This window comes from Hippopotamus amphibius, chromosome 6 (assembly GCF_030028045.1).
Source record: "Hippopotamus amphibius kiboko isolate mHipAmp2 chromosome 6, mHipAmp2.hap2, whole genome shotgun sequence".
NCBI lineage: Eukaryota > Metazoa > Chordata > Mammalia > Artiodactyla > Hippopotamidae > Hippopotamus > Hippopotamus amphibius.
The window spans coordinates 120,971,527-120,984,116 of NC_080191.1; the positions used below are offsets into that span (position 1 = coordinate 120,971,527).

Sequence of the window (12,590 nt, forward strand, 5' to 3'; positions counted from 1 at the left end):
GCACTCAGCTTTCCTGTGAAATACTCAGCATCTTAAGTATTGGGTTGGCCAAAAAGTTTGTTTGGGCTTTTCCGTGACATCTTACGGAAAAACCCGAGCAAACTTTTTGGCCAGCCCAATATTATGCATACTTCTTTTTTTTTCTTTTGGTGAGCTAGACACTGGCCTCAGAGTTTGTGGAACTGGAGGGAAAATAACCCACTCAAAGCTATTCTAGAAATCGTCTTTTGGCAGAATAGGAGGTATCCAAGTTAAAAATAGGAGGGTCACTTTGTTGCTTTGTTTTCCAAAATTTAAATCATTTTTTGTTCCCTTTCTACATAAAGCTTAGTCACCACTCCCAAGTGGAGGTGGGCAGAGGCTCTGGCCCCTGCTCCTCCAGCTTCTCAGCAGCTGCTTTCTTACTGCTGCAGCAAGGCTTGAATAGATGCGTGTCGATGAGAATGTCCCCAAAATGGCCTTTATAGATAATGCCATAGCATATTTTCTGTCTTTTCCAGTATATGAGATCTAAAAAGGAAAACACTGGCGTTCTGTTAGAGCCAGAAGCCATCTCTGTATCTGAGCCACCATCTGACTGGTTACTATAACAAGGAGATTGAGCTGGAGAGGCACTTGAGGTAGTACTGTGAGCATCAGAATTGTGATGGTTAAATTCCTTCTGCAGTTTACTGATCTGGTTGCTTTTTATCCTGTTTCCAGATAGAATTTTCACTTTCTTTGGTTTTGGTGTAGTCTTTAGTTTGGGTCCTGCCCTTGCATCTACCATGTGATCCCAGGGTTTTTTGTTTGTTTGTTTCTGGTTTTTTGTTTTTGTTTTTTTAATCCTGCTGGCAATTTCTTCCATCTTTCCACAAGCAGGACACAGACGTTACAGATGTCTCCTGATCAAGTTTTATGTAACCCAAAACAGCTCTGGAAATCCTTTTCATAGCATTTATTGTCAGTGAATCGAGAACTGGAGGATTTAGCTCTGCAAATACAGCAGCCCTCTATACATCTTTGGCTTGTGAAAACCAAACATCTTTTATTCTGGGCAATTGTCTTCCAAAAGCAGCCGTTTTAGTCTTCCAAAAGTGATAAAGGTGCAGAGTACACGCCAAGCCAACCTCCCCTCTTCCTCCTCCCCTCTTCCTCCCCTCTTCCTCCTCAACCACCTTGTGTAGAAAGACTGTCTCCTGCAGTTCAGCAGCAATTAAAGTTTGAGGTTAGTACAAATCAGGAAATAGAGTAGCAGTCCTCTCTACTTCACAATGAGCTTATTTGTTTGTTTTGAGCCAAGCAACCAGTTGTGGCCGCCTACAGTTTCCCCATCAGTTTCTCTTTCTACATTCAGTTAAAAACTACAGCTCCCAGAAGACCCCTTGGTAGGAATGGGGAGTCTGGAAGAGGTACAGGCATGACTGACACTAAAGCAAGGACATAGCCCCAGCCACCCTGCCTTCCTATCATTCTGGATAAACACCTGGCAGCTTGTTTGTTTAAGCGGCAAGGGCTCAAAAAACCTCATCTTTGTGCTGGTCTTGAAGGAATCACTTGAAGACATTAGCCAACAGGAATGAGGAAATTACAAGAGAGCTGGCAGATGACAGTGTGGTGGAACCTCAACAAACATGACAGCCAACTCAACCCTGGAATCCCCACAAGAATGACAGCCTCAGCAACTAAACCCCAGTGGGCAGCCCAGCCAGAATGTGCAGGAGGCAGAGTCTCCTTCCACGATAGCATCTGAAGGAGGTTTCAAAGGAAATGGTCTCATTATGCATTGCTGTTGCTCTTATGGGAATAATTTAGCGCACATAAGAACTCAGGCTCCCTCCTTACCAGTTTCAGAAGCTTCAATAAATGTAATTACTACAGCACTTACTATGCCAAAAACATGAAACTACAGCCATTGTCTTAAAAGAAATACACCTAAAATGGTGCAGTCACTTTGGAAAACAGTCTGGCAGTAACTCAAAAGGTTAAACATCGAGTAACCACGTGACCCAGCAATACCACTCCCAAGTACATTCCCAAGAGAACTGAAAACATATGTGCGTGCTAAAATCTGTACACAAATATTCATGGCAGGATTATCCATGACAGCCAAAAAGTGGAAACAATCCAAATGGCCATCAATTGAGAATGGATAAACAAAATGTGATAGTCATATAATGGACTATTATTCAATCATAAAAGGGAATTAAGCACTGATACATGCTATAACGTGAATGAACTTTGAAAACATTATGCTTAGTGAAAGAAACCAGACACAAAAGGCCACATATTATATAATTCTACTTACATAAAAAGTCCAGATTAGGCAAATCCAGACAGAGAGAAAGTAGGTTAGTGGTTGGCAGAGGACAGGGAGAGGGGAGAATGGGAGTGACTGATAACAAGTGTGGGGTTTCTTTTTGGAAATGTTCTGGAATTGGGTAGTGGTGATGGCTGTGCAACCATCAGAATATACTAAAACCCACTGAACTGTACACTTTAAATAGGTGAATTTTATGGCATGTGAAAGATAACTTCAATAAACCTGCTATTAAGGACTTCTTAGGTGGCGCAGTGGTTAAGAATCTGCCTGCCAACTCAGGGAACATGGGTTCGAGCCGTGCTCTGGGAAGATTCCACATACCACGGAGCAACTAAGCCCATGTGCCACAACTATTGAGCCTGTGCTCTAGAGCCCACATGCCACAACTACTGAAGACTGAGAGCCTGGAGCCTGTGCTCCTCAACAAGAGAAGTCACAGCAATAAGAAGCCGATGCACTGCAATGAAGAGTAGCCCCTGCTCACCACAACTAAAGAAAGCCAGTGCACAGCAACGAGGATCCAACACAACCAATAAATAAATAAAAAATAAAGTTAAAAAAAAAAAAGAAAGAACTAACTCCCTACCAAAAGTTAATACAAGGGTTTGGGAGAAGTATGGCCAGGGTGTCAATTTTTATTTCTACTTTTTGGGGGTTTGTTTGGTTGGTTGTTTTTTCAAAATTTCCCTCTCTAATGTGCAGCTATTACTTCACTGACTGAAGCTCTGGGATCAGAGAGACTCTGCCGGATTCAAATCCAATCTTTTTCTGGATGAACTGGATAATCTTGGGCAAGTCAATTATTCTATATCTCAGTCTCCTCATGAAAAATCGGGGGGAATAATATCAATGACCTCATTGGGCAGTTGTGAGAGTTTAATAAGAGAATGCTATAAAGCATTTAGATCAGAGCCTAGCATATTAGTAGGTGCTCAAGAAATAGCTGCTGCCGTTTTTGTTATTAAGAATACAACACAGTAAAATAATACTACTAATTACTATAGATAGCACTTACATAGCACTGCTGTGGTGCCTTACATATTTTTAAGGTGTTTAGTCCCCACAACTGCCCTGTGAGGTAGGTACTCTTATGCCCATTCTACAGAGGAGCATTTACTGTGGAGTAGATGCACATTTGCCAGTGGCATGCAGTCTGTATATTTTGTGGGAATTTAGGAGCAAGTAATGAGCATAGAGAGCTAAGGCAATCAGGGAGGACTTTGTGAAGGAAGTGGCCCTGGAAGGAAAGGAAGGTGGGCCTTGGATAACCCCACATGGGTGGGAAAGTGTGGTGAGGGTCTTTTAAGCGAAATGGAAGTTACCAGAGAGGTGGAAAATATCAACATTTGTTCACTGTGGGTGATGAATACAGATTATGTGCTATACTATTTTCTGCACTTCTGCACATTAGAAACAATTACTAATTAACAAAAATTTTAAATATTTAATCATGTTCTAGAGGGATAAAACATTTTCTTTTCCTCAGTCTTTGACCTTCTTGTGTATACATATAAGAAACAACTGCTGGTTAGAAAAATGAGTAAAAGCCAGTTTTCTTTATTCTTTCTAAAATAAACCTTAGAGTTTTTATTTGTCTGTTTTAGTTACTACACCCTGGAGATCTTTTCCTACATGGATCTACCTCACCCCTTGTCACAATTGCATAATACTCCACAGGACTGTTCCATGATTTATTTCTCCATTTCCTACTGATCACAATTTTCCACTATTACAAGCATTGTTTGTAAACACTGTACTGTTATCTGTGATCCTGTAAGAGTAACTGTACAAGACTTTTCGTGCATTGTTTGAGTGCTACTGTGAGATAGATACGAGGAAGCGGAAACGCTGGGTCACAGACCCAATTTTTAAAACGTGAATTAAGCAGGGGGCAAATGGGAAACTTCTGTACCTCCCTTTCAATTTTGTTGTGAACGTAAAACAGCTCTAAAAAAATAGTGTTTCAAAAAAGTAAATCAGAGGCTGGGCAGGCTCGCGCCCTGACAATGCTTGCGTACCAGGTAACCAGGCCGTTTCTCACGTGGTCGGGGCCGGGAGCGCAGAGCTCGGAACCGCTGGTCCACGCGGGCCCAGACAGCACCGGGTGCAGCCCTCGGGGCTGGCGGGCTAGGTGCGAGGACACGGTGACCTACTACCCTCTGGGCACGCGCTCTGGCCACGCCTCCGGGCCCCTTTCATTGAGAACCCCTTAGCGATCACGTGAAAGAGGCATGCCGGCTCCGTGACGTCACGCAGTGCGGACCAATGGTAGCTTCTGTTTATGTCGCGGGGGGTGGGGTGTCCGGAATATTCACGCCCCCGTCGCCGCGCCGCTGCCCTCCAGCGCGGGTGGTGAACGCCGAGCCGGAGTGGGAGGCGGCGTGGCTGCAGCGCCGCGGGAAGGGCCGCGCCGGTCTCCTTCTGCAGTCGCGTCGCCGTCCCTGGGGTGCCGTGCGGCTGCAGTCCGGGGCGGAAGCTGCGGCCGTCGCGGGCGGCCGGATCCGCGTCCCGCCTCAGGGCCCGGAGGACATGCGGCAGAGAGAATGAGCCAGAGGGACACGCTGGTGCATCTTTTTGCCGGAGGGTACGTCCCAGGCGGGGCTTGCGGACTGGGGCTGAGGGCCGTGGCCTGAGACGCGGGCGAGAAGGGAGAAGGGGCTTTAACCCCCGGGGACCGAAAGAGGGAGGCCCGGGCGGGGAGGGGTGAGGGGGTGCGGCCCGGGCGGGGAGGGGTGCGGGGACTGGAGTCGGGGGAGCTGAGGGAGCCCAGGGCCCTGAGGCCCGGGCCGGGAGGGATGGGAGGGCGAAGCCGGCAGGACGTCAGGCTCCGGGCCCGCGGAGCCGGAGCGAGGCCTAGGGAGGGGCTGCGGTCCACGCGGGCCCAGTCCACGCGCCGCGGCCTAGCGGGCGTCGGGGATGCGGGGCGGCGGAAGGACCGTGGCTGCAGGCCCTCACGTAGGTTTCTCGGCCCGGGCGGCGGGGAGGGGGGAGGGCGGGAAGTGCGGAGGCCGAGGACAAAATGGGCGCCGCGCCTCCTCCTCCTCCTCCCCCCCCCTTCCCTGGCGCGCCGGCTGCGGGGCCGCCTCACGTCGCTCACGCCCCGCCTCGGACCTCGGGCCGCTGATTTCCGGGCCCTGCTCGGCCCCGGTGGGTCGGCGAGGGGCTTCCGGCGCCAGCGGGTAGGCTTTGGGGTTCTGTCGTCCGCGATAGCTGTAGGTTTCCAGCTTTTGGAGAATTTCCTTCCGGAGCTTTTCAGGTTCCTAGATGCGGTACGAAGCGACAGTGCGTCTGGGGTCAAATTCTTTTCCTGAAAACCAAGCCTCTTCCACACCCGCTGCTTTTCGTCTGCTTAAAGGAGAAAGTGGGGAGTAGGGGAGAGGTCAGAAGCTTTGGCAGCAGTTACTGTGTGTACAAGATTAAGACTAAACTTAAAGTCTTAGTTCCCTGATGGCCAACTTGAGTGCTACAGATCTCTTGTTCATCCAGTTTAGTCTCCTTTTTAGGTTGTTCTTTCCAAATTATTCGTCGTAGTAATTTTAAATTTAGGAGTTACTTCTTATCTGTAGGATCATAAAGAGTCTTATGAAAAATGGCTACGGTGAATTATGCTGAGGCTCTTTTCTGCCTTTATGACCATATAAAGTCGCATCTACTTAAACTTAAAGCATACAGTTTGTTTTTAAGTCGACTAGTTTAAAAATATTAAAGTAATACATATGCGGTTCTATTCACAGCGTTTGATTGAAGTTAAACGTATGGACTCTATTGCCGTGATGACAATACTTTCCTTGAGTTGGCATATTCATTCAACAAAGATTTATTGTACACCACTTACGGGCCAGGCACTCTTCTGCCATTAAAATACTTCTCGTTTAATGCTTTTCATTTAATTCGTGAGACTCAGTTTAGGAAGGGTTTGCTTTCTATATTTCTGATACGTTTACGAATAATCTTGGCAAATTAAGTCATTTTGAAAAAACCGTTAGCCATGTAGATGTTTTTGTAAAGAGGTGCAAATAGTTCGAATAATTGGGTTCCCTTCTGTAATTAGATCATAAGGTAATTCTTGAAAGTTAGGAGGCCACACATTTACTTCTGGCCACTATTTTTTATTTATTTATTTTTAAATTTTGTTTATTTATTGGCTGTGTTGGATCTTTGTTGCTGCACGCGGGCTTTCTCTAGTTGCGGAGAGTGGGGGCTACTCTTCTCTGTGGTGCAAGGGTTTCTCATTGCTGTGGCTTCTCTTGTTGCGGTGCTCGGGCTCTAGGTGCGCGGGCTTCAGTAGTTGTGGCACGTTGGCTTAGTTGCTCCGCGGCATGTGGGATCTTCCTGGAGCAGGGCTCGAACCTGTGTCCCCCGCATTGGCAGGCAGATTCTTAACCACTGCGCCGCCAGGGAAGCTCCTTGCCGCTATTTTAAATTTGAGTGAAAGATGGACAAACTGATTTTAATTGCTTCATCTGTAAACTGGAGGAGTTTTACTGAATGATCTCTAAGGCCCTATTCTAGGTCCTAACATTTTTATTGCTCTGCATTCAAGATTCGTATGTTTTGTTTAAAATAGGGCACATTATTTGAAATGTTAGCTTGATGGCACTAACTTACCAGTTAGAATTGGGATCATCAGCCACGTTATTATTAATGCATGTGAAGGCCCTTAAGGTTGTTTTTTCTTTAAAAACAGAAACGGGGCATTTTTGCAGCATCTAAACCCAAGTAGATTTAGAAGCCCCTCTACCCCCCCCCCCGCCCCCCCCAAGAAAAGAACCCAGCATGTGCAGGTTATTTAGAGTATTCGACTAAGTACTTGTTAATAGGGCCTGACACAAGATAGGTGCTCAGCCTTATAAATTCTCTTCCTTTGCATCCAGCCTCAATTTTATGTTTATATGTGGTTGCATATCATTTCAGTAAAACTTGGTTTATCTTTTTTAGAGAAACATTAGAACTAGAAAAGATGGTAAAGATCTGATTTAGCCCCTTCAAAGTATGGGAAAATACCAAGGTATAAAATTTACTTACCCAACATCAAACAGCTTTTCATACATGTAAAATGAGAGTTAAATAATCTCTAAAGAACCTTCCAGCTCTATATCAAATGAAATCAGTTCTGTAGAATATTCTAGAATTATGGCTGCTTTGTGGAAATGCAGACCGAGTTGTGGGTAACATTGTTCTTAATTGAAGATGTCTAGTACATCTCAAACTTGCATATTTAGGCAGTAGTTTTTTGGACGGTCTTCATAGAAAACCAGATTTCATTTTTTTTTATCATGATAGGATTATGTAAATTAGGAGTTAGGAAACTTATTTTTTACTTTAATGATAACCAGAGAGAAAAGGAGAGAGATTTTTTTTATTAGCCATTGTGCAAGAAGCAGTAACCTTTCACAGTGGCACTTAATCTTTAGACAAAAGTTGTCTTAAGATGGAGCCTTTGTATTATTTTCCTGATGGTTATAATTGTATATATTCAAATACATGTTTATCAGGATCTCACATTTCTAGTAGCCTTAGAGCTGTATTATTAAATCAGAAAAATTTGAAACAGACTAGCACTGGACCTTGGGTCTGGGTGATAGACTCACATGCATAACTCGTGCTTTCTTTAACACACCCTTTGGTCCCATTATGTTTTTGTCAGGGTTAATATTCAGAGTTTGTAAGGTCATCGGTTAGGTTGATTGAGTCACAGAGGCTACTCATGACAGCCCGCAAAAAGGATGTAAATATGATTTAATTTTAGCTATACTCTTAATACTACATGTTTTTGTATGAAGGTATAAGCAGTATGTTTTTAAATTCTTTGATCTGCATTGTTTAGTTGTGTGTCAGCTGCATATGTCCACCAAGAGGCAGTTTGGGTTTTTTTCCATTTGAGGGAGAGATTGCCTCAAATGGGAGGAAAAAACCTTCAACCTTTAAGTGGATGAATTTTCTTCCTATGTAGTGAGAGCTCTTAAGCTCTTCCTGCAACAGTGAGAGCTTAATACATATAGTGAGTAATCTCATATTATCCAAGAAATTGTTTCTGGAATTAATCCATTCATTTATTAAACCATTTGTTTTTCATTTATTCAATAAAACTCGGACTTCCTAGGTGGCGCAGTGGTAAAGAATCTGCCTGCCAATGCAGGGGACACGGGTTCGAGCCCTGCCCTGGGAAGATTCCACATGCCACGGAGCAACTAAGCCTGTGCGCCTAAAAAAAAGAAACAAACAAACAAAAAAAACCAAGATCCTATTCAATAAAACTCCATTTGGGTGTCAGATATGTTGATTCTGTAGAAATTTTGTCATAATATTTGTTAAATTACTACACCTGTTTCCTTGTAAGATCAGGGCAAAAGCAGACTACTTAAAAGTATAATTAATGTGGTTTATTTACACTGTCTACATTTTTTATTAGCTTTATTTCCATAATTTTTACAACCTTTTCTTCTTTTTTTCCTTAAAAATACATTCTCTGATTCTTTACTAATAGATTTCAAGACTAAGGTAAGTTGCTTTCTTACTAATAGATTTCAAGACTAAGGTAAGTTGCTTATCCTGATGTAGACTATTCTCAAAGAAACTTGTTTTCCTATAAGTGGGTTAGTGTAGTATAGCATTGTGGGTCCGGGACCCCTGGGAGTTCTCAAGACCTTTTTGGTGGTCTGAGATGTTAAAGCTCTTCTCATAAAAATACTAACACATTATTTGCCTTTTTACTGTGTTGACATTTGGACTGATGGTGCAAAAGCAATGTCGGGTGAAGCTGCTGATGCCTTAGCGTGCATCAAGGCAGCATCACCAGACTGTGCTAGTAGTCACTAGCACTTGGAATTTAAATACACAGGTCTTCTGAAGAATATTCTTGAACCACTAAAAATTAATGTTTTAAATCTTGACTCTTGGGATTTCCCTGGTGGGTAGTTAAGACTGGGCTTCCGGTGGAGGGGGGGGGGTAGTGTTCAATCCCTGATGGGGAAACTAAAATCCTGCATGCCTCCTGGTGTGGCCAAAAAAAATCCTGACTGTTGAGTACACATCTCCATTTCATATTCTGCATGACAAAATGGGAAACGTGAATAAAGTACTTCTGCAGTCGTTTCAGCCTCAAGCTGAACTAGCCTCTTTTTTCACGAGAACCACTCTTGAAAGAATGATGGATAGACTGTGACCATTCAGACTTGAATATTTGGCAGACATTTTCTCAAAAAATGAAAGAAGTGGGCCTGTTGCTTCAAGGAAAACCACTGATAGCATTTGTTGCCATGTGATGAAATCTGAGTTTTCAAGCAAAAATTAGAATTTTTGAAATCTTGAACAGATAGGACATGTAATTTTTAAAATATTGTATAATAAAGCCTATCAATATTTGGAAGACCTGTATAATCCAGTGAACCAATATTTTTCAAATGATCAGTACATGAGGTTACACAGTAGTGCGTAGGTAAAAGATTCAGAATAAAATAAAGCAATAGCTTTTAATGTAACACTATGAAAAGTTTACTGGTATAGTTCAGATTCCATATTGCAGCTAATTTCAGGAGCCTCCCACATGTCTAGTTTTAATGTAATATTGAAAAATATCCACAGTTATCTGAAGGGTGAGGGGATTAAATTGTTACACTAAGCAAATTATATCATTAATTAAAAGGTTTCAATGCCATCATTGGGGAAAAAAAGTGGAGCAGGATAAAGGGGAATAATGGGGGTGCGCTATAGTTCCAAGAAGGGGAATGGTGGAGTCTTATTGAAAAGGTGACTTTTGAACAAAGACCTGGAGCGGAGAGAGCACTGTTCAGAAGGATCAGGCAGTGAAAAGACCTAGGGTAGGAGCAGTGAAATAAGGCAAGTATAGCCAGAGTAGTAGAGCCTTGTTAGGCTGTTGAAGAACTTTGGCTTTTTTTCTGAAATGAGATGAGTCATTTCAGGTTTTTAGTTTAGGCACCTGGAGGGAGGGAATTGCTGTAAACTGAGATGGGAAGGTTGCAGATGGAATAGGGTTGGGGTGGGGGAAGATCAGTATGTAGTTCCATTTAAGACGTAAGTTTGAGAAGTAAAGTCAAAAAGCCAGTTGTTTAGGTGGATATATATTAGGCGAGTCCAGGAAGGAGGTCAGGACTAGAGATAAACGTTTCATAGTTAGCGGAACACAGATGGTGACATAAGCCTAGCTGAGGTCACTAAGGGAGTGAGTGATGGAAGTGGGAGAGAAATTGGAGACAGTAAATAGAATTTTGAGATTTGTTGCAAAGGGGGAACAAAGAAACTAAGCAGTAATTTGAGTGGATGGGGGTTATTTTACTAAACCTACCACATACCCTCAACATGTTTTGCTTCTGTAGTGAATTTTAGTCCTGATATTGTTTTCCCTTACAATAAAGACTATACATCTTCATCTTGGTTTGTATGATAATAGCTTTCCTCTGTTTCCATGTTTATCAAAGTTAACATTTTTTTTCAATATTATTAGTGTTTTGGTTTTGCTTTGGCATTTTGACTAAACCTAGCTTGTTGATTTTTTTTCCTGCATGAGAAACACTACATGTACACCCCTCCCCCCAAAATACCATTATTTTCAACCACTCATATCTATCTAACTTTTCATAAGTTAGTCTGTCAAGTACATAGAATATGTCCTTGTTTCTTGCCTGAACATTAAAACTTCAGAGGAAATACCTCTACAAATATACTATCAGAGAAACAATTTTTAGTAAGGCTTCCTAAATGATACAGAATTTCAGACAGGCTACATGTTTTGAGATTGCAAAACTCATATAGCTAACATTTTAATGATTCTCTTTCTTACTGGTATTTCTTAATTTGACTGATGGCCTAATTAGGAAATTACTGGCTAGTGCTACCTGCATCAGAAAAATGACAGAATATTTTAACCTATTCACTTTGCTTTACAAAGCTAAACACTACAGTTGTCTGACAAAATAGGTTTGCATAATGTTAACAGAAATATATTTCTGAAGTACCTATTGTGTACACGTATATACATATGTGTGTGTATGTATATGCACATACACACCAATATTGTGGACCCAATCAGAATATATTTTGTCCATTTATAAATTACCTTACCTGTCAAAAACAAGTGTCCTGATCCATACATGCTCAGAAGGTCAAAAGCAAGGATATATGTGTAACAGCCGCAGTCTTGGAATCCTGTTTCTTTTCCATGACCCATCCTTTCCTTAGCAGAAATCTGGCACGCCTTAGATTCCTCCACAGATGTGGCTAGTAAAGTTCTCTAACTAGTTCAGGGGAACTGAATCAAGTGGTTCAGGCTCTTGGGGCTATCCTGATCAGGTTTTGCATCTGCATTGACCTAGGGATTTAGGACTCTTGGCATCCTGGCTGAAACTGGTCTGCTTGTTACTCATATTTACTTAGTGAACAATTTCTTTTCCCCCTTTCCTGTCTTCCTCCAACCTCCCAAATTTCTGATTCCTGTGTCGCTGTAATTGGGGTGCAAGAGAGTACTTTAGGGCCCTCAGAGGCCTTTCTCTTACTTTCCCAGATTTTTTTGTTTTGTTCTTTTAACTAGTTTCTTGGTTACATTGTGCCTAGCTTCAAAAAAATAAAATAAATAAAATATCTTCAGTCTCAGCAGCTTTTAGCCACTGCTTTACTCAGTGGACCCATAGCCCTTGAGTAGTTAGAACCCCTGGCAAGTCAAAAATGTTTACCTTCATTATATACAGTAAACAAATAGAAGCAACACTTGAAACTTCTGAGACATTTACCCTCCCGAATTACCATAAGCTAAAAATGTGTCTACATTCCAGTAAATTCCTGGGGTGGCTTGATTTACTTATTATATGATTTCTCAAACATCATGAAAACAGGATAGTTTTAAATGTCTTGTAAAGGTGTTTAATGATAACCATGTTAAACAATTCTTAAATATTCTCCAAAATCAATGCATGGTTATATGATAACCTGACTCTTACCAAGCAACCTTGATCTCATGTGTTTAAAAGGTATTACATTTGCTTTTGAAACTTTAAAATGAGCGTTGATCCAAGTAGTTTTACTGAGAGTATATAGTTGAGGTTTTCTAACCTGGATACACCAAGGGTATAGTGGCATTTAACAGTTTTATTTGATTCATAACCTTAGAAACCGCCCTTTCTAGATTTTTGATGTTACATTTATGCTCTTTTGCTATCAAATTTGGCTGTTCTCTCCTTGGAATTCTCTGCTAATCAAAGCATTTAAAGCAAGTGAGTGAGAGACTTTGAATTGTAACTTTTTCTTTTTACAGTAAAGCATCCAACTTAGTGCT

General features: G+C 42.1%; 1 protein-coding gene and 1 pseudogene across 2 annotated transcripts in view; one reads left to right on the forward strand and one right to left on the reverse strand.

Annotated features, from left to right (window-relative positions):
- Positions 1 to 331: 331 nt before the first annotated feature.
- LOC130854955 (SIN3-HDAC complex-associated factor-like) lies at positions 332 to 4,107 on the reverse strand (annotated as a pseudogene).
- A 473-nt stretch (positions 4,108 to 4,580) lies between these two features.
- Positions 4,581 to 12,590, forward strand: part of SLC25A36 (solute carrier family 25 member 36) — a 38,182-nt gene continuing 30,172 nt past the window's right edge. Inside the window, exon 1 of one of the 2 annotated variants that reach the window (XM_057738197.1) lies at positions 4,581 to 4,886. In XM_057738197.1, the coding sequence (XP_057594180.1) occupies positions 4,846 to 4,886 (41 nt within the window). In that variant the 5' untranslated portion in view covers positions 4,581 to 4,845. The remainder of the gene's footprint in view (positions 4,887 to 12,590) is intronic. The other variant, XM_057738196.1, reaches the window with a different exon arrangement.